General features: G+C 43.3%; 1 protein-coding gene across 11 annotated transcripts in view; it reads right to left on the bottom strand.

The window, feature by feature from the left end:
* LOC147605689 (uncharacterized) overlaps window positions 1–23012 on the bottom strand; it is a 123965-nt gene that overhangs the window by 5766 nt on the left and 95187 nt on the right. For 8 of the 11 annotated variants that reach the window (XM_086793506.1, XM_086793515.1, XM_086793516.1 and 5 more), the window contains 6 exons: window positions 15159–15212; window positions 15008–15065; window positions 14824–14900; window positions 14595–14665; window positions 14194–14254; window positions 14010–14069 (listed from right to left, as the gene is read on the bottom strand). In XM_086793506.1, coding sequence (XP_086649632.1) covers window positions 14010–14069; window positions 14194–14254; window positions 14595–14665; window positions 14824–14900; window positions 15008–15065; window positions 15159–15212 — 381 coding nt within the window. The remainder of the gene's footprint in view (window positions 1–14009; window positions 14070–14193; window positions 14255–14594; window positions 14666–14823; window positions 14901–15007; window positions 15066–15158; window positions 15213–23012) is intronic. The other 3 variants (XM_086793513.1, XM_086793514.1, XM_086793512.1) reach the window with 1 other exon arrangement.

Raw genomic sequence — 23012 nt, 5'->3', positions numbered from 1 at the left:
GCAAGTACTGAAGATGGTACAGTAGGTACACACAAGGTAGCACAACAATACATGGGCTGTAGCAATCTACAAGTGGTACAGCAGGTATACAAAGGCAGCACACAGGCGAGTACTGCAGGTACACGTGGGCAGCATACAGGCGAGGAGATGATAGATGCAGCCAGGCGTGGAGAGAAACGGGTGAAAAACCAGGTGTGGAGAGGCAGTCGGGTACAACAAGTGATGAAAATGGCAAGTCAATCCACCAACCCACACGTGGGAATCTCCATGCAAGCCTTTTTTTTAAAGGTTATAAAACCTTAGTTCATCTTATTACTTTGGGCCCTCCCCACATAAGTAAGTGTCCAGCCCTTATTTAAATTGAGTGTGAACACAATACCTTATAAATATTAAGGTTCAGACAAGTTTATGAATTTTACCATTTTAAAAGGCCAAAACAAAAATACTTACCACCTGTTCACACACCACACCACCAAGTCAGTAAACGGCACTCCACAGTACACTGGGGGCGTCCCGTCCAGTGTACTAGCAAGGCATAAAAGGCAAACATACGCAAATAAGTCATGCAAAAAAAAATTTATGCATGCAGGCATAAATGCATGTGCACAAATAATGGACAAAATCTCCCTTTCATGAAACTTGTACAATAGGTTCCTGTCGGGCATAAAACTGGCGCGACAGATATAAATAAATATGTCCTAGTCTTCCTATGGAGTGACAATCCCATAGGTAAGACACCATCCTGGCCATACACGGCTGGCACCAACAGGCCCCCGTCCACACAGCACGAAACAAATCACACACGGGTGGCACGAAACTGGTTCCAGTCCATGTAACGTAGCATTGGTCGCACACGGGTGGCATTGATCAGGCTCCCCTCCATGTTACGCCATAAAACTGGCCCTTTCGCATGGGACACTGGCCTGGCTCCATGTGAACATGGCACAAATATGGCTGCTCTATGAAGCGATAGTCCTACAATAGTGGCTTCAGAAATGGAGATGGACCAAATGGTGACATCAGCCTGGGCTTCCAAAGAATTGACCTCAGCTGAAAAGCCTCAAGATATGCCTGCAAAAGCTGAGGGTAATCAGCAAAATAATCTTCATCTACCCACTTTACATCAATTGGCAAATAATTCTTAAATTTCAAAAGGTATCTCTTGGAAAGCTTCCCATGTGGTAACTTTCTCTCCTTGTGAAATACAATCTACTCTGGCTGAAGGATCTCCTCAAGCTCATCGACTTCTGGCGGATCTTCTGTGACAGGCTCCTCTGGATCTTGCCCCACATACTTCCGCAAAAGACTCACATGAAGCAAGCCTAAAGGACACTTCATTGATCTTGTCAATCACTTGGAAGGGTCCATAATATCGAGTAGAAAGCTTTGGATACCATCCCTCTCGTCCTGGCCTCTTCCGAAGCCCGGCTTTCTCAAATTTCACCAATATCCAATCACCTTCCTTGACTTGCATGTCTCTTCTATGCTTGTCAGCAGCCCTTTTATGCTTATCTTGTGACCTTGCAATGGCTGTCCGCACCTGAGCAAAGGCTACATCCAAGTCACGCACATACTTATCAGGTGCAAAAATCTCATCCTTTGTACGAAGAATAGGTGGCAAGACCACTCTGCCATAAATAATCTCAAACGGGGCCTTTCCCGTGGAGGCATGAACTATGTTGTTGTAGGCAAACTCTATAAGTGAAAGATACTTCTCCCATGCAGTCTTTTGATCTGCCACATAACACTTCAACAAATCCAACACGGCTGAATATGCAGCTTCACTTTGGCCATCCGTTTGGGGAAGATAAGCTAATGAAAACTCAAGTTTAGTGCCCATGTTATCAAATAAAGCCCTCCAGAAGAGGCTCGTAGTCCTGGGATCTCTATCCCCAACAATGGACTCAGGCATACCATGATGCTTGAAGATGTTAGCAAGAAAAAGCTTCACCATATGATCAACTTTAATGGTTTTCTTGACGGGCAAGAAGTGAGCTTGCTTGCTAAACCTGTCCACAATGGTCCAAATAGCATCATTCCCATGCTGGGATCTAGGCAAGTCCATAATAAAGTCCATAGTAATACTTTCCCATGGCTGCAAGAAAATAGGCAATGGCTGAAGCAAACCAAGAGGCTTTTGCCTATCAAATTTCACCTTTTGGCAAGTAAGACATGCACGTACATATGCCTCAATGTCTTTACGCATGCTTGGCCAAAAGAAATCTCTCTCAATCATGCGTGTAGTAGGCATGATACCTCGATGACCAGCATAAGGTGGAGCGTGACATTCCTCCATAACCTTTGGACACATATCCTTCATAAGATAACCCTCTTTGATCGCATAAGAGGCATGTGAGTGATCAGCCATCAAATCAGTCCATATATGGCAAAAATCATCATCCAAATGATACAAATCTCGCATGGCACTTAAGTCCCCATGAAAGGCCACTGAAACTACAGCCACATAAGGCCTCCTAGATAATGCATTTGCCACCACAATTTTCTTTCCCGGAGTATGTACAATCTGAAAACGAAACATGGAAAGAAAGTTTGCCATTCTCATCTGCTTCTCCAAAAGCTTTGTTTGAGATAGAAAAAATCTCAAGCTTTGATGATCTGTCTTGACTACAAATTCAACCCCAAGAGGATAATGTTTCCATATCTTTAAGGCATGAATTACAGCCAAGAGCTCTTTCTCATAGATATCCATATGAAGCTCGGCATCATGCAATCGACGGCTCTCGTATGCAGCTGCATGACCCTCTTGATTTAGGACAACCCCTATACAAGCGCCACAAGCATCACATTCCACTATGAATGACCTTTGCAAGTCGGGAACAATCAATACGGGTCCACATATCATAACATTCTTGAGTTGCAAGAAGGCATCCTGCTCCTTTGGGGTCCATTTAAAAGTGGCTTTCTTCTTCATGAGATCATGTAGAGGCATGGAAATCATAGCAAAATGCCTTATGAAGCGCCTGTAATATAAACATAACCCCAGAAAACTACGTACTTGATGTACATTTTGCAACTCGGGCCAATTTCGAATGGTTTCAATCTTGGCAGGATCCATTCTTACACCATCCTTGGATACAATGTGACCCAAATAGTGTATCTCTGAAAGAAAGAACTCACGTTTCTTGGCACTAATGAAGAGTTTATGCTTCCGCAACTCTTCAAACACTATGGCCAAATGAGTCCTATGCTCCTGCACATTCTTGGAGAAAACCAAGATGTCATCAAAGAATATACCTGTGAATTTTCGATGGGGTCGGAATATCCTATCCATCATACGATTGAATGTGGCTGGGGCATTAGTAAGACCAAAAGACATCACCAAAAATTCATACAATCCAAAAGCTATCCTGAATGCAGTTTTGTGGACATCCTGTGGCACCACTCGTATCTGGTGATAACCACTCTTCAAATCAATACGGCTGAAACAAGCCGAGCCATCAAGCTTATCCAGAATGTCATCAATACGCGGGATTGGAAATCTATTCTTGATGGTGAGCTTATTTAGAGCTCTATAATCCACACACATGCGGAATGACCCATCTTTCTTTTAAACAAGAAGCACGAGATAGCAATAAGGTGAGGAACTTGGCTCAACTGAAGAAAATTCAGCCCATCCTTAGTCAAAACATCCACATTTTCATGACTTGGTTCAATGCTATCACGAACAAAAACCAAGTACGCAGAATTTTCATTGCTTTATTAATCTGAATGTGAGATACAGCTGGGATAGAATCCCCTTCCTTCCCAGCATCAATAACATGCATGCAGCCTCTATGCATAAAGGAAATCATGTTTGTCTTGTACTCTTTGCGGGGCTCAAGCCTATGATGCCATGGCTTGCCAAGCAATACATCACATCCATTAAGTGGGGCAACCAAGAAATGCTCATGATCAAGATAACCCTAAATATGTATGCACAACTTCCCAATAAGTGGAGTAACCTATACCTCTTTACCAACAAAGACTGCTTCTGCTTCAATTTGAGGCTCCATGTCCTCAACCTCAATGCCCAAGGCGGCTGCCATCTGGGTAGAGATGAAATTATGCAGCTCTTTACCAGCAAAGGCAGCTTCTGCTTCAATTTTTAGGCCCCATGTCCTCAACCTCAATGCCCAAGGCGGCTGCCATCTGAGTAGAGATGAAATTATCTGTTGCACAATCATCAAACATAAATAGAGCGGGCTGATCCTTGATTTGACCCCATGCTTTGCATACCATCCTCTCTTTTCCATCATGCTTTGTGTTTCCCTGCACATCAGGAACTGCATGCACATTTGCCTTGGGTTGCTTGTCCTCATGCTTTGGTTTGCGGTTGGGGCATTGTCTAAACATATGTTCTTTGCTGCCACAAGAAAATCATTTCCCCTCCTTTGCAGATTGCTCCCTTTGCTAGGGAGTCAAGCCAAATTTGTTCTTCTTTGGCCCGTGATCCTTGGATGAGGTATTTTCAGCTTTACCTCCTTTCTGGACATCCCGGAACTCTTTTTAGGTGGCTGTCCACCTTTCTGCAAGTTTGGGACAGCCTTCTCTTTGTCCTTGGAACCACCTTGAAATTTCACTGATTTGTCCCCGGCCTTGAACTCCTTGAGCTTTTTGGCATGAGGCTCAAGCTCTTGCCTCCTTCTTTTGCCCTTGTCCAACGGGGCAGCTCTCTCTGCATGAGCTTCATGGGCAATGATAGGTGTTCCACTAGCCAAAGTGACATGGGTCTTTGATTCTTGTGGCCCCACTGCATGTGACCTCGCTGAAAGATGCCTTGTCTCGCCACACGAGACAGCTCAATAGGCAAGGTCTTTTGGCTTGCATGCCGACCACTGTCCCCGTGATGTACATACCTAGAATCCAAATGGCCTTCAGCATGCATAAATCTGTTTCCTCCTGTGCCATGAGGAGTGGATGCATGGCGAGAGGTGACCGATACTTCTTCTTTATGCGAGTATGATCTCAACCTTTGAGAGGTTGGGTCTCCCTGCTGCAAACAGCCTGGATTCTTGAACATAAGCTGTCCATCCTCTCCCTCTTTAAGGTCACCCTTGCGGAAAAGATAAGAGAGTGCTAGCTCCCTTGGCTTCTTGCCCACTTCTTGAGCCATAGACTCAAAAGCCATGTCCACCATTGCATCAGCTTTCTTGGCTTCTATGACACTTTATACATGGGGGTCCTCATGCAAGAATTTCAGCTCTTGCTCTTTTGCCTGCAAGAGCCTCTTCATGTGCTTCAACTCAGTCCTCAATGCATTGGGCTCTTCCTCGTGCATGGATTCTTTACGACGTGATGGCTGTCCCATGTATGCACTGTCATAGACTCTCTCAAGAGGCTTATGCCTTCCATGCAAGGCATCGAAATCCCGTGAAGCACTTGATTGGTCCCTCGAATTCGGCACTTCCAATGGGTTGCCCTGGCTGTCCATTAAATTAAGTGTTCGCGCTTGCTTCCGATCTCAAAACTCCGTATCTCCTCTTGAGAAAGAGAGACGACCGGGCTCTGGTACCAATGTGACCGCTCCCTACAGGAGGCCTACAGAACGGAAGACAATACACACATTCAGAACACTTCATCTAATAATTATTAATCAATGGAAACAGCATCGACAACACAAACACTGGAAATACTAAAAAAATACAAATGACACCAAGTCCCCCCCCCTCAATACTTATTGTATTTCTTGGAGTATTTATATTTATACAAGTGTCATGGGCTTGAAAAGGCCAGATTCCTCCACTAGGGCGTGCAAACAACCAAACAGATCTAGTTCAAATCAATGAGAAGAAAGTGTTGGTCACAGTAGCCCCAAATCACAGGCTTGTTCCCACCTTCACTGGGTGTACACTTGCCTTTCACTAGTCTTTCGGGACCATGCACAAACGGGCACACCCGTACTAATGCAGGCAACAGTGTACACCGCGGAGGAAAAGTTTCCCGGTTCTCCCAATTAAGCTTTGTACTTGCTTTTTCCTCATACAATCTTCACCTTCACTGGCTCCTCTATAAATGAGGGCGCGGTCAGGGCAATCATGGGAGAAACCTCTTTCCAATGATCCTCCAGAGTGTATGCAAGTGGAGAAAAACTTACCTACACAAAGCTTGGAATAATAGCATTTAACTTCAATTATTATCTGAATTTGAGATAAAATATTGAAATAAATACCTGGAATGGATTTTAATTCAAATCTCAGTGGGTGGTGAAGACCATTTTCCTTGTATTGTACTCCAAAATGGAAGCTTCAACGAAACAACGAGAAGGTACACAAGACAGGTACAACATATACTTATGGGCAGCCTGCAAGTACAGCAGATATTATCAAGTACACGTGGGCAGCCAGCAGGTACAGCAGGTGGTACTGTCAGGTATACGTGGGCAGCCGGCAGGTACTGAAGATGGTACAGCAGGTACACACAAGTACATGTGGGCAGCTAGCAGGTACACTACGTGGTACTGTCAGGTACACGTGGACAACCAATAGGTACTGAAGATGGTACAGCAGGTACACACAAGGCAGCAACAATACATGGGCTGTAGCAATCTGCAAGTGGTACAATAGGTATACAAAGGCAGCACACAGGCGAGTACTGCAGGTACACGTGGGCAGCACACAAGCGAGGAGATAATAGATTTAGCCAGTTGGGAGAGAAACAGGTGAAAAACCAGGCGTGGAGAGGCAGTCAGGTACACGTGATGGAGATGGCAAGTCATTCCACCAACCCACAAGCCTTCTTTTTAAGGTTATAAAACCTTAGTTCATCTTATTACTTTGGGCCCTCCCCACATAAGCAAGTGTCCAGCCCTTATTTAAATTGAGTGTGAACACAATACCTTATAAATATTAAGGTTCACGCTAGTTTATAGATTTTACCATTTTAAAAGACCAAAACAAAAATACTTACCACCTGTTCACACGCCACACACCCAAGTCAACAAACAGCACTCCACGGTACACTAGGGACGTCCCCGTCCAGTATACTGGCATGGCATAACACGCAGACACACACAAATAAGTCATGCAAAAACAAATTTATGCATGCAGGCATAAATGCATGTGCACAAATAATGGACGAAATCTCCCTTTCATGAAACTTGTACAAGAGGTTCCTGTCGGGCACAAAACCGGCGTGACAAATATAAGTAAATATGTCCTCGTCTTCCTATGGAGTGACAATCCCATAGGTAAGACACCATCCTGGCCATACACGGGTGGCACCAACAGGCTCCCGTCCATATAGCACGAAACAAATCACACACGGGTGGCACGAAACTAGTTCTCGTCCATGTGACGCAGCATTGCTCGCACACGGGTTGCACTGATCTGGCTCCCGTCCATGTGACACCATAAAACTGGCCCTTTCACATGGGACACTGGCCTGGCCCCATGTGAACATGGCACAAATATGGCTGCTCTATGGAGTGACAGTCCCATGGAAGTGGCTCCAGAAATGGAGATGGACCAAATGGTGACAGCACATTTCCATCCACCTCTGTCTGTTTTCTTCATCACTTTCTGTCTGATCCTAAATGCTATGAAGGGGGCTGGCTGCTACCAGTTGATTTTTTGATGTCCACATTGCTCAAAAAACCCGTGGGCTGCATTTTTTCTCAAGAGGGACTGAGGGCTAATAAGGTACAAATGAGGGCTGAGAGGGCCCTTTTATATGCCACTTTTCCCCACCTTGTGCTGGTCCATGTGCTTGACCAGTGTCTTGGGCATAAATCAATCCTTCTTGACCTATCAAGGGGCTACCCCTCCCCAGCCAAGCCCTTTCCACTTGTGATCGTCGGATGGCTTTTTTCCACCCCATGTGAGACATTCCTATATCATAAATTTGTCTCTTCTTTGGGTAATTTTACTTTTGGGACTATTACAAACCATTCCAGAATCTCCCAGAAAAACATTCACAAGAGAAAGGAAGAACGAAACTCAACATGTCTTGGGGAACTTACAAATGTGCCACAACGGATGCAACCCTCTCTATGTAGACGTACTCCTCCCGATCCGTTATCACACTAGCTCGGTTATTGTCCGTTAGGTAGCTACACACTCCTCTCTCTCACCTATGGTAACTACAGAAGCATAAAAACAAGAGTAGAGAAGTAAGAGTAAGAACTGCACAATGGGTTGTATTATGAGAGAACCTAGCTTATATACAAGGCCATAAGTGTTTACACACCGGCCAGTCACGCGCCCAAGGCTAATAAGTGTCCTATTGCTTATACAGCGCTTAATCTCATAATACATGTGTGCGGTACACTCATAGGGGATTCATCTTAGCTTGATACCATACGCTCTTAGAGCGGGAATCGCCATAAGTATTCCGCCGTCAAACCATTACGGCCCGTGCAAGTTGTAGATTTGGACACCATTGCTTCATTGCTTGATAATGCATCCTTTTGGTGCGTGCATCTTTGCTATTCTTATTTGATAAATACCAGTAGGCTACAAACAAAGAATCCACTCATAGAAAATAAGATTGTTACGCATTGAAAGGAGATCTGAAACTTCTCCCCCACACGTACCTGTCGCATTCCCCCCCACCCCCCAGCACTGTCTTTGCTTGGTCGTCCCCCTCACTACGTAGTCTCAACACCCCAACCCACCCGGTCGCCAACCCCCACCACGTGCCCTCGCTACCCTCCTACACCCTCGTTGCCTGCCTTGCCTTGGGCTCTTGCCTGCCAACCTCACCTCCCGCCTCAAGCTGTCTGCCGCCTCCAGTGTCTTCCATCCCCCTACACCCCAACCTCCTCGCTCCCCTCCGCCAACCCTTTACCATTGAATCCCCTGTTGTACACTGCACTTCTTCCTCCTCCTCCTCCCCTCTTTTTTCCCTTGCCCGTCCTCTTCCTCCCTCCTCCTCCTCTGGTATTTCCCCTTCAAGAGGACTCCATGGCTCCGTCTAAGACTAGCCTGGATATTTCCAGGTATAAAAGGGGTCTAGTGGACTCTAGGACGTTTAAAGTATAAGATTTGGGAATGGGGGATTATCTTGAAATACAAAGGATCACATTCCTAAAATTTAGGAGAGTTCCTATTTTTGGCCAAACTCTAATGGAAATTTTGTTCGCGTTATTACGTCTGGAATTGAGCAAATACTAAGAGTTGCCAAAGTACCTATGAAAAATGGGCTACCAGTTGGGATATTTTTAAAGGTAGAGTTTCGTCAACTACTATTGTTCCTACACTCCTTAACAAGAGGTTTCTTTATTTTTCTAGCCTCTTGATGGCTGCATCATCCCTATACCAACTGATTTACGTATTGTACCGATTGAATGGAGGGTTGTACCAAATGATTTGAGGATTGCATCTGCTGTACCAGCCCATGTACTTCTTGCACCGGCTGAATGGAGGGTTGTACCGGCTGATTTCAGGGCTGTATCTGCTGTACCATCCCATGTACATGCTGCACCGACTGAATGGATTTGAGGGCTGTATCTGCAGTACCAGCCCATGTACTTGCTGTACCGACTGAATGGAGGGCTGTACATGCTATTTCAGATTCTATATCTATTGTGCCAGCCCATATAATTTCTGTACCAGCTGAATGAAGACCCGTGGTTTTTTGGGGAAAAATCAGTACCCACACAGAGGTATCTGGATTATATTGTTGGCTCGGCATTTCTACAACCTGTGTATCGGCTAAATTTTATGGTTGCCTCATGCTGGGCTGTGTTATGGTTTGTGTGTGAATAATCCGGCATCTCTCGTGGCCAGAGTAAGGCCCTCAAAGCTTGTACATGATATTTTCTTCTTGGGTAATAAGAGGGGTCGGGGGAGGTGATAGGTGACAATGAGTGGTGCATTGGGGATATGTTTCATTAAATGTCCTGGTTGTTACTAGCATCTAAAAAACTTATGTTCCTTCTTGATCTAGAAGTGCAAATCTGTTGACATTCAAGGGAAAGAATCCAGGTCTCTAGGTCCATTAGCTTCAGATACTTAGCTCCAATTCTATCCCATATTTCTCTTTGACTTGGACATACTAAAATTTGAAGTATCTCTCTCTGGGGGAAGGGGAAAAAAGGTCTTTTGCTATGTTGTCTCTTTGGGAAAGGCTTGCACAAAATCCTCAACCATCTTAATTGCTTCATCTATAGATGCAGGTTTTGCATTCTTCACTAACCTATCGCTAATAGAGGATCCAATCTTTTGGCAGATTGATGGAGAAGGGGCACATCATGCATCATCACTGGAGCGTATTTATCAAGGCTCACCATTCCGGCCTCTATGCGGTGTCAACTATGCACATCTCTCTTTTACATTTTTGTGGATTAAGTGGCATTTGTTTAGGGCTGTGGCCAATTTCAATGTTTAATTGCGTTAATCGTCAAGTGTTTTGCGAAACGCCCTCCGGAAGTTTCATTGGTATCAGAGCATTGGCTCTTTCACACTATTGTGTAAAGACGAACCTATTGGGGTATAAACACTGACTATTAGTGCAGTTAAATACGGTCAGCCTATCCACTAATGGGAGCAATCATGCATCAAGAGCATAAGCATAAGTCAACATGGTCTATGGACGCATGGATTCATGGAATCTATCTTGGAAGCATTGAATTGGATTTATTATGCCTGCTGGGTATTCTCTACTATATTGATATGATGAATCATTTCATCAAGCTCAAAACAACCTGTATGGAGATACATCTATTGGGCTTTATAACAAATTGGCTAAGAAACGCCAAGCATTCCTGACTTTTTTCTTGCAAAACTGTTACATGGGATTTTTGAATGCCTTATCCTTGTATCTTTGCAAGGAGAAAATGGTATGTTTTCTTGAGTGTGTTTCAAGGAAGCATTGATGAGCTTGGTTTATATGGCTACTATATGGTTTCTTACGACCTTCCACTGATGGGATATGATGCACTACTCTACGGAAGCAATTGTTATTTGAACTATGGACCATGTTCATGGATTATTTGGATGTATCTATGGAGATTTCTTTCTTGGACGAGATTTCGCAAGCAATTTCTATGGACGAATCTGTCCAAGTTTATAGAGAAGAAATATTTGGATATCTCATGGATATGATGCTTTTTTACACATTTTTCTATCAACGACCGAAATGTTGATAAAATATAAGTCCACCTCTACTCCAAGTTGTGTGCCCAAGGGGTAGAGTTATGGTAATGGTTTGGTATGACAACTCATTTCCATTAACCATGCCAATATGGGTCTACGGATTGCCGGCTTTACAAACCAGTATTCTGCATGGTATGGGACTCACACAATATTGGTCTTACTACATGGTAGTACTGTGATCAAAAGACTTCATACTTTGGTGAGTTCATTGGAACTGTGTTGTACATGATTTTCTCACTATGTGTATGCAATGGACTGAGGTCCAATGGCTATTTGTTCATGCTTATTCATGGGATTGATATCTTGTGGACTTGGCTTTCCACTGGGACTTATGCTTGTGTGTACATGCCCGAAAATGCCTAAAGGATTGGCTTTTCATTGGGTCTAGTACCTCGTGTACTTGCATGGAAACGTCAACACCTAAAGGATTGGCTTTCCACTGGGTCTCGTACCTCGTCCTATACTTGCCTCGAAACGTCAACACCTAGAGGATTCGCTTGACTGGGTCTGGTACTTCGTGTACTTGCCTGGAAACATCCTTTGGTATAGCTTCATGAACGGGGACTTCGTTGGTTTGGTACATGCATGCATTCCTGTAAGGCCAATTGACAAGGGATACCATGTCACCTAGTCCATAATATGTGAGCGGAAGGGTACTGGAGGGACTTGTGCATGTGCACTCTTTTTATACCTTGTTTGGTATGTCGTTCTCGTATAGTGGTTTTACAGTGCATACTTGAGTTTGGATATGGAGTTTCCGTGTGGACATCCTTTGGTTATGGACATCCATTGATTATGGAGCTTCTTTATGGACAGAAGGACTTCCTTATGGAAGTATGGTATGCAGGTTTATGGTATACAGGTCTATAGGTTTATGGTATACAAGTCCTTCTTTTCCAGGGATTTGGATCCATCCTCACATTTATGCATTATTCTTTTTGGCTCCCTTTATTTGGAATGCATTGGACTTAATGGAACTCATGGTTATCTCATGGATCGAGGATGTCTCTCTAGATTTCTACTAATGGCCGAAATGCCTATAACTTTGTGTAGCAGAAATGTTTATGGAGCACCAAGAAAACTATGCTTGTAAGTGATTCTCATCTTTTGTTACACTTGATCCCACCTTTGCTGCAAGGTGCGTCATCAGAATATGAGCACGGACTGTAAGTGGTAGTAAACTTGAGCCTTTGCTCCAAGGTGTGCGGTCAGAGTACGAACACAGAGTGCAAGTGGTAGAGTGGACATAACACCTGGTTGGCAGGGGACTTGTGTCTACACCAAGGTTTATGTGGAGTGACGCCTTGTTGACAGCAGGGGACTTATGTCTACACCAAACTTATTATTGTGGCCATCTAGACAACAAGATGACCACACCATGAAAATCAAGTGAGTCAAATGGTTGCACCTTCTCTCTTAGGTGAATCGTAGCAAGAGATGTTTGAGACAAGAGAAGAAACCCTATGGTTCGAAGTGAAATGTAAAAACACTAAGCAAATTTTCAGAAATGAAATCAATTTTACTCACTGGGCTTTGAAAATAAGAGCACATTCCATTAGACCTTTCATGAAAATTGATTCTCTTATTACTTGGGTTCTTGATATTAGAGGTAAGTGTATGTGTGTAAAGCAAATCACTCTTATAGGTAAACAAGAGATGAAGAAAAAAGCAGATATGAGACATTAGTGTTCCATCAACACACATCCATCATGCAAAGTGACATGTCATCAAAATAGAAACTACAATCACGCACTTAAGTAGCCATAAAAAGATGTATGATGCCTATTGAGGATACTTGAACACATGATACACGCGCGCGCAGAGTACTAGAGACCTAGATTGTGTGCATGAGTAAGGTGTTCCTCTCAGATATAACTACGTATAGTCATGAGCAGCAATAAGCCGTGTAATACTAGCATTTAATGAAACAATCAAGGTTTCGTAACTCTGCTAGGTAGTCGGTGGGATACTCGGCTTTTGGACTAGGGATGTGTGGTCACTATAGATCGATCTGCACAATTTATCCTTACCCCAAAAGGTAGCCTCATTGCTTGCCATTAAATTAATTTCCAATGGGCACACATGAAAGGTGTCCTTCGAAGTCCTCGCACTGTCACCCCAAAGCGAAATCCTCCCCAAACCACTTCCTCCTATGCTATCCTCTGCAGTCTGGAAGCAGGAGCTGATGGGTATGTGCTCTCCCTATGATTCATCGATCCTTCTCAAAGCCACCTCACCACAAGAAAGAAGATGCCCATGGATGTTTCCATCACTTGAAGGCGCCATGGTTCATTATGCTGCAGTGGAGCCTCCACGTATGGTCATTGACTTTACGATGCAAGGATATCACGAGTCTTCTACTCCTTGCAAGACCAGGTCCACAGATAATGTCAAACCAAGCCACAGCAAGTGTACTCCTGAGGCGTCTTCCAAGGCATTTCATTCTTGCTTTTCATGTGAATATTTGAAATTACACACTGTATGAAAGCAGCTGGCTCCAAAATTTTCTGGAATGGCATCAAGTGGACTACATAATTTAGTGTGTAAATCTCTCTTCTTGGCTCCACTCAGAAATCTACCACCTAAAAACAGATTCCTGATGCACTGCTATGAGTATAAACAGGGACTCGAAGAGGAAGCATTGGGTCTGTATTCAGCCATGATGATGATGCATAACCTCTGAATAACTGGGCTGCACTTAAAGTATGTTACAATGGTCAACTCCATCGACTGACCTTGGTTATCTTGGGTGAAACTTTGGTCAGCGACCTGAGATTGCCAAAGATGAACTTGCATAAACTTACACAGGTTTGTCCAAGATCCGAATTGGAGTCAAGTGGTGAGGTGCAAGCACACAAACATAAAGTGTAAACAAAAGTAACCCATCCAACAAGCATGCAGAGAAATAAATTGCACCTTTTGATGGCATATTCTCTGGGCTTGACGATGTGACTCTCTGATCTTGTCTCTTTCAACCTAGACAAAAAAGAATTTCTTCAACCAGAGCTCAAACTTTGTGTGCAGAAAAATAAGATTTTTTTCCCATTACTTTCCATTCTGATGAAACAAGAATTTCCTTCACCCAAGTTGAAAACTACACCTGAAGTGCGTCTATTTCTGAGTGCAACTTTTTATGATCTTGAACATTGTGTGACTCAAACCTGGGCAATCATCAAATCACATCATTTGATAAATAGCAGGAACAACGCAAAAAGACTTTGTATAAATTACATACAAATGTAATGTGAAGGACGCAGAAACAAAACTATGTGTTATGATATAGGTCTTCCACAATCTGGAGAAATAATAAAATAAGTGAAAGTTTCACAATAGGCCTGCCTTATTGGGAGGGAGGGACCTGGAGCGGAAGAGAGGATGCCTACCTTTGCAAGGAAGGCCAAAAGGACACAATGGAAAAGAATGTGACATTCTTATGCTCAATAGTAAAAAGATTGAATGATAAAGTGACTGAATTTCACTCTCACACTCAAAACTACACACCTTAAAGACCAATCCAACCGTTGTATCTTGTCATCAAGTACCTCTCTTTGCTGTCTAAGCAATCTAAATTCCTGCATCAGCATGTGTAATTCGTATCCAAATGTTAACTGTTTTTCCCAGTAAATTGTCATTAAACCAGACTATAGATAGAGTACTTTAATTTTGTCTGTACCAGAACCCATTCATTCACAGGAAAATAGTGCAACCATTTGTGATGATTTTATGTTACCTTCCTTATACCTACAGTTTGATAGAACAATTGCAACTCTTTGTCAAGTTCTGGGACGACAAGCATGGTCCTCCAACCTGCCACCAAATCATTGACCTAAGGATTAGAGTTGGCACTTTCTATTTGCAACTTAAATTTTGCTACTTGTAGAAAAGAGAACATCTTTCTAAACAGAAAATGTTACCTAGTTCTTTTTTGCTCCGAAGTATATCACCGTAGATATGATCTCCTACATACAAAACCTGAAAATTTGAAAGCTTGTGTTACAAGCCTTCTGTTAGCAACTATTGATTAATGTACCCGTCAATATTGAATTTGCAGCTGCCCCAACGAACCTGAGAGCCTGCTTCGATAGCTAGTAGTTTGTGCAAATGTCCAACGTTTCCTCCCTGCAGATGTGTGTATGAATAATCAAAACAGCATAGGAAAATTAGACATCAACAAGGCAGCAGTATCAAGACAATGGCCGTCTTCTCACCCAAAAAATAACAATAATAATAATAAGAAGAAGAAGAAGAAGAGCTGTAATTTTTCTGGTACATACTAGAAGGCTTTTAAAAAAATAGATTGATTCTCCCCGGAAAATTATCTTAGGCCTGAAGTAGTGGTTATGAGTTGTTTTATTCTGATTTTACCTGAACGACAAGCTAGAGATCATTTTTTTATGTACTGAAAAGTAACGGCATACTTTGGAGGTTTACATGCTGTTTGTCCCTGACTAAGGTAAAGGTCCTGGTAAGCAGTTGTACGATGCAGCATATATGCAGGCTGCACGTCTCACAGCTAACCTAAGTTCTGAAAGTGAGTTGAATGTGTCCAACTTGGGCAAGCATACCGTCCCTACCATTGGATTGAGCATGGCCAGCTTCACATGGCCACTATGCTAGCCCCAGCTTTGAAATTACAAATGCAGAAAAGAAGGGTTTTCTTCTCCTGTTCTTTCTATTGGTGGAGAGAAAGAAAGTAAAATAAACCATCTGTAAAAGTCCCAAAGGATCTACGAGACCAAAAAGTGTTACAATAGTTCCACGCGGTAGTAGCTGGATCATATAAATGAAATAACTAGCTACACAAACAATAGTGATCATGATCATGTGAGGAGAGAAGATAATCCTCTCAATACAAAATATGAAAAGTAGCCACCTGGCTAATGTAAGATAAAAACTAGCATCTATGATATGATTACTGTGTATGGGAGACCTCCGTGGTCCTCATAATGCTCTATGTCCATCTCTACTGAGGGAACCTCCTTGTGTCTCCAAAGGATTTCACAGATCTGGAGCTCTCGTATGATGAGAGAGAGAGAGAGAGAGAGAGAGAGAGAGAGAGAGAGAGAGAAAGAAAGAAAGCTGTATTAACATCTACTAGAGGCCGAACTCGACCTATGAAAGACCTAGTGGGCCTATGAGACCAAAGTGATACAATAATGTCCATGGCATATCTCATCATGGAATGGAAAATAAAATAGAAATAGAGCATAGCTATCTGTAACTTGGTTGAACACAATGCTAATCAATACACTTAAATACACTAAGATTTGAAGGACATTTGCTCATATACAAGAAGTAAATTGTTGAATTGACAAGAGACACACAATGAGCCGGAACGGCCGACCCCTCCCTTTAGTAAATTGTATTACTATTGGAGAAATTCAATACATAGCTTCACGGGCATCCATTGCCAAATCCTCCATGCCAATGCATATGAAATTCAGCATTTAGAAAACAATGGTATGTCGATGTAATCACCAAGGAGCCGTCTTGATGCCCGGCCCGACTTCAGTGCCCATATTCTCTACCATTGGCTCTATGTTCTACCAAGCAAGGTAGCAACATCTTCCAGAGCACATAGGACAAGAGAAATACTACACAGGGCGGCTAAACAAGGAGTCATGCCCTTCTACTGAATAAGTAATGACAACACATTGTCCAATTAGCCTACCAGTCTTCATAGAAGTTGTTGCAAGCGGAAGCCTTCGTGTTGGAAGATTTAGAAGTGTTGATATCTTCGATTTGCCGCAATCCTTCGCGACAAAAGTCTTCAAGAGGATGAAGGGAACCCTGGGAAAGCTTCCCCTATGGTTCAATTTGAGAAAGGAAGGCTGAAATTAGGGTTTTCAGCAAAAAGACTAGAAATTACAGCAAAAATGAGAGTTGTTTTGCTGAATTTCAGTCATTGGGAGTGAGTAGGAGGGTGATTAGCACTTGGAAACACTCTTGGAAGCTTGGAAAACACCCTAGCAAGTTGGGTATGGCTATGGAGAGCTTGGAAATGGAGAGAAATGGTGGAAAAACAGAGTTTTTAGCCTCCAAAAATCTTCACGAAGAGAAAACACGAATTTTCTCTTAATAAGTGAATTGGGGTCCAATCAAGTGAAGGGACATGGGGAGATGCCCATTTATGAATAAAAGGGGAGGATCAGGTCCTGGACATTGAGTTTTGTCCGCCTCGGGACTTCAATGAGTGTGAACTTGGAAGCGGTCATAATCTATAAGTGACATTTGAGCGCCCAAATTTTAATGAAGTGGGAACGCACTCACTTACAAACATTGGCTAAGTCCCAAGGACTATTTGAGCCTAGATTGGGTAATACTTACCACCTGTTCACATGCCACACAACCATGTCAGCAGACAGTTTCACACGCACGGTTCACGGGCGGGCGTTTCCTAGCCCGGAACTACACATAGGTCATGCAGGCATGAAAACAGCATGCAATTTCATATGCAGGCAAGCACATAAAGATGCTATGCAATGCAGCATTGGCATGAGCAATTCCCGTTCATGAAACCATATAAGACCAGGCGTTTCCAGGCAAGTATATGCGATACCAGACCCAGTGGAAAGCCAATCCTCCAGGCGTTTCCGGGCATGTACTCAACGGAAAGCCAAGTCCTCCAGATATTCCGAGCATGATAACGTCAAGTCCCAGCGGAATATCATATCCAACTATACAGCATGACACGTGTCAATCACATGCATAGGCACATTCCATAAGCCATGGACACCAATCCAATATGTACATAGTGTGAAAGCAAGAGTGAACCATTCAGGTGGCCAAATGGTGACATTCCCCCCCGTTTCTAAACATTTATCCGTAACTGAAATGCATCCAAATATGTCTGAAGTACATGCCGGCAATCTTTGAAGAACTCTTTATCTACCCATTTAGCATCAATGGGAAGATAGTTCTTAAACTTCACAAGGTAACGCCTCACAACTTTGCCTGCAGCAAGCTTGCCTTCCTTCTGATACACAATCTGCTCTGGCTGCAAGATCTCCTCAAGCTCATCCACTTCTGGTGGATCCTCAATGACCATTTCACTGGGCTGCGGCCCTACATACTTGCGAAGGAGACTCACATGAAAAGCATTGTGTATGTGCCAATGACTAGGTAATGCCAATCTGAAAGCCACTTCATTGATCTTCTCAATCACTCGAAAAGGCCCATAGTACCCGGTTGCAAGCTTAGGATATGCACCCTCTTTGCCATGCCTCTTTGCAAGTCTTGCTTTCTCAAATTTCAGCAATACCCAATCATTCTCTTTAACATCCAATTGCCTTCTATGCTTGTCGACAACCTTTTTATGCTTGTCTTGTGACCTTGCAATGGCTGTCCGCACCTGAGCAAAAGCAATATCCAAGTCTCTTACATACTCATCAGCTGCAAATATCTCATCCTTTGTGCGAAGGATGGGTGGCAAAACCACCTTACCATAAACAATCTCAAACGGGGCCTTTCCCGTAGATGCATGCACTGTGTTGTATGCAAATTCCACAAGCGGTAAGTACTTCTCCCAAGAAGACTTCTGATCCGCCACATAACATTTCAAGAGATCCAACACGGCTGAATTTGCACCCTCACTTTGCCCATCCGTTTGAGAGTGATAAGATGATGAGAAGTCCAATTTGGTGCCCATATTATCAAATAAGGCCCGCCAAAAGAGACTTGTAGTCCTGGGATCTCTATCCCCCACAATGGACTTCGGCATTCCATGATGTTTGAACACTTAAGCAAGATATATTTTAAACATATGCTCAGCTTTGATGGTCTTTTTGACCGGCAAGAAATGAGCTTGCTTGCTAAACCTATCCATAATTGTCCAAATTGCATCATTACCCTGTTGGGTACGTGGCAAGTCCATAATGAAATCCATTGTAATACTTTCCCATGGCTGCGTGGGAATAGGCAATGGCTGAAGCAAACCTGGTGCCTTTTGCCTATCAAATTTGACCTTTTGACAGGTGATACATGCACGTACATGTGCCTCTATGTCCTTCCGCATAACTGGCCAAAAGAAATACCGCTCAATCATGTGCATAGTAGGCATTATGCCTCTATGACTAGCATATGGAGGAGCATGGCACTCATCCAAAACCTTTTGCCTCATGTAAGACACCACACATAGACAATTATCTTTCATGAGATAACCCTCTTTGATCACATATGAGGCATGTGCATGACCAGCCATCAAATCAGCCCAAATAGTGGCAAAATCAGCATCCATATGATACAAATCACGTATGGTAGACAAGTCCCCATGAGAGGCAACCAAGATAGCTGCTACATATCGCTTTCATGACAATGCATCGGCCACTACATTCTTCTTTCCCGGGGTGTGCAAGATCTAAAAATGAAACATAGAGAGGAAATTGGCCATCCTCATATGCTTCTCTGACAACTTAGTTTGAGTAAGAAAATACCTCAAACTCTGGTGATCTATCTTCACAGTGAAATCAGTCCCAAGAAGGTAATGTTTCCATATAGTAAGTGCATGAATTACAGCCAAGAGCTCTTTCTCATATATGCCAAGAGATAGCTCCGCATCATGCAACCTACGGCTGTCATAAGCCACGGCGTGTCCCTCTTGATTAAGGACAGCTCCTATGCAATTTCCAGATGCATCACATCCCACACAAAAAGGGTTTTGCAAATCTGGAACGATCAACACTGGACCATGAGTAGTTGCATCTTTCAATTTGAGGAATGCATCTCTCTCTACATTAGTCCATTTGAACACGGCCTTCTTCTTTGTCAAATCATGCAAAGGAGAAGCAATCCATGCAAAGTGCCAAATGAACCTGCGGAAGTAAGAGCATAATCCAAGAAAACTACGGATCTCATGCACCGAACTCAATTCGGGCCAATTCCGAATTGCATCAATCTTTGCAGGATCCATCCGCACTCCATCTTTGGACACAATATGCCCAAAATAATGTATCTCTGACAAGAAGAACTCACTCTTCTTTGCATTTATGAAGAGTTTATGCTTATGGAGCTCTTCAAAAACAATAGCCAAATGAACTTTATGCTCTTCTTCGGTCTTCCAGAAGACTAGGATGTCATCAAAGAAGACACCTGTACATTTCCTGTACCCACGGAATATGTGATCCATCATTCTATTGAATCTAGCCGGGGCATTTGTAAGACCAAAGGCATAACAAGATACTCATAAAGCCCACATGTTGTCCTGAAAGCAGTTTTGTGTACATCCTCAGGCACTACACGCACTTGATGATATCCACTCTTGAGATCAATTCGGCTAAAGCATGTCGATCCATCCAACTTGTCAAGGATGTCGTCTATGCGTGGAATCAGAAACCGATTCTTGATGGTAAGCTTATGGATCCATCCTTCTTTTGAACTAAGAGGACAGGTAAACAATATGGGGAAGAGCTTGGCTGAACCAAACCCTTCTCAAGAAGCTCATTTACTTGCTTCATAATCTCCTCTTTTGGGATGCCACGATAGGCTGGCCTATTAGGTGGTGAGCTACCCGGCACAAGATCAATGCGATGATCTTCGGGTCGTGAAGGTGGTAACTCATTTGGTAACTCATCAGCAAAACAATCATTCTGCTCTTGCAAAAATTTCAGCCTATCATTACAAAGAGTGTTTACATGTACATTATTTTCCTCAACAGGATCTCGTACAAAAATCAAGTACGCAAAAATACTCTTTTTCATTACTTTCTTAATTTGTACATGAGATACAAGGGGAATGGTATCACCCTCTTCACCAGCATCAATTACACCTCTATGCATGAAGGTGATCCTGTTAGTCTTTTAAGCCTTGCACGGGGATCAATACGTGTATGCCAAGGCTTTCCAAGCAATACATCACAGCCATTCAAAGGCGCCACAAGAAAATCCTCATGATCCACATAGCCTTGAATGTGTATGCGCAACTTGCCAAAAATAGGCATGACCTGCACTTCTCTACCAACAAAGGCAGCCCCTGCCTCAATTTGAGGACCCATGTCCTCCACTTCAATACCCAAAGCAGCTGCCATCTGAGTGGATATGAAATTCTCCGTTGCACAATCATCAAACATAAACAAAGAGGACTGATTCTTGAGTTGTCCCCAAGCTTTGCATACAACCCTATCTTTGCCTTCATGCATTGTATCCCCTTGCACATCGGGAACCATATGTACCTTGGGCTTCGGTACATTCGCATTTTCAACTTTGTTCTTCTTATTTGGGCATGCTCTTGCCATGTGCTCAAGGCTGCCACAAGTAAAGCATTTGCCTTCACGCATATATTGCTCCTTCTTCTCAGCACTAAGACCAAAGTTTGCCGGCTTATAAGGGCGCTTTTTAGCAAACTTATTTTCAGCTTTTGGACCTCATTTGGCTTGGTTTTGGTCCCTTTTAGGTGGCTGTCCATCATTTTGCAGGTTTTGGACAGCCCTCTCTTTGCCTTGAAGTGAGAGTTTAGCCTTATTGGATCAACTCAATTTGAGTTCCAATTGCTCGGTGGCGGTGCGGCTGCGATTAATTGGTGTAAGGTATGACCAGGACACATTTGTAATCCCGCTTTGTACACGGGTTGCAATCCCGATTGAAACCTTCTCTTCCTTTCCACCTCGGTGACATGCATAAATGGAGACACCTCCAAGAGCACTTTCCAAAACTTTTGTACATATGGATTTCCCGATTCCCCTCCATTTTGCTTTACCCAATCCCACTTCATTGTTATCTCATTCAATGCATTGGGAGGCAAGAATTGAGCATAGAACCTCTCCTTGAACTCTTCCCATGATCTAACAGGATTCGGTGAGAGCTTCTCCGTGAGCCACCAATGGCTACGTAGCAGTGCCTTTCATGAACATGCTTACATGCCGGATCATGGATTTCTGAGTGAAATCCTCATCACTGAAAGCAATATCAAACTGGGCAATAAAAGCAAGTGCCTTTGATGTATCATATTCCCCATGATATGTGTCAAACTTCACAGATTTGTCTTCGGCTTTGAAGTCACGAGACTTTGATGCATGTGTGTGCATCTCAACATGTTTTCCCCCATGTTTGTCCATTGGGACAGCCCCTGTGATGACTGGCATCATTTTAGGACCAAAAGGTGATGCATAAGGCATAGATACATGTGCCTTGTAAGCATGAGGCATGGCTGGCCCCTCAACATGCATTGATACATTTTCAGCCATAACTTCTCCTTCACAAGCACACTCGAAGGCATGAGTGGCATGAGAGATACGCGGAATACCTGCACCAACAGAAAAATGCAGCCCATGTTGCATGTGTTGTGCATGTACATTTTCAGCCGGTTATGGCATTTGACATACATTTTGACCACTGCCATAAACATTGTATCCTTCACGGGCTACATAAGGTATTCCTGCATGGCATGAAGTCACTGATTGTTCCTCTTCCATAGCATGGAGATTTATCCTCTTAGACATAAATTTTGTTCGGGCACCGGTGGGGATTCCAAGACATGTGAGATGGTTGCCTTTTCTGCATATACATCCTCCGTACGAGCCAAGTATGCACGTGCTGCATCCCTCGGTTGCATGTGCAACTCTTGAGCAATCATTGCCATTGTATGATCCATATAAGATTCAGCTTTCTTGGCCTTCAAACGATCATGTACCAGTGGATCCTCGCGGCGATAGAGATTCAATTCTTCTTGTTGTGCATGGAGAAGAGCCTGCATACGAGTAAGTTCAGCCCTCAAGACTATGGACTATTCTTCTTGCATCTTCTCTTTGCCACGGGACGACTGTCCCACATATTCATGTTCCCTATTGTGCACCACATGAGTTTGCTCATCCTGTAAAGCATTGGACGCATGCATTTCATTGTCCTTGCCTCTTGTATTAGCATCTCCAACATTCATTGTATGGCTGTCCATAATGTTTTAAGTGTAGAGATAGCTAGTGTTCACGGT

Source organism: Cibotium barometz, chromosome 59 (assembly GCF_041138505.1).
Source record: "Cibotium barometz isolate CiBa-2024 chromosome 59, ASM4113850v1, whole genome shotgun sequence".
In the NCBI taxonomy this organism is placed as follows: domain Eukaryota; kingdom Viridiplantae; phylum Streptophyta; class Polypodiopsida; order Cyatheales; family Cibotiaceae; genus Cibotium; species Cibotium barometz.
This window is presented reverse-complemented; position numbering and strand designations above follow the sequence as displayed.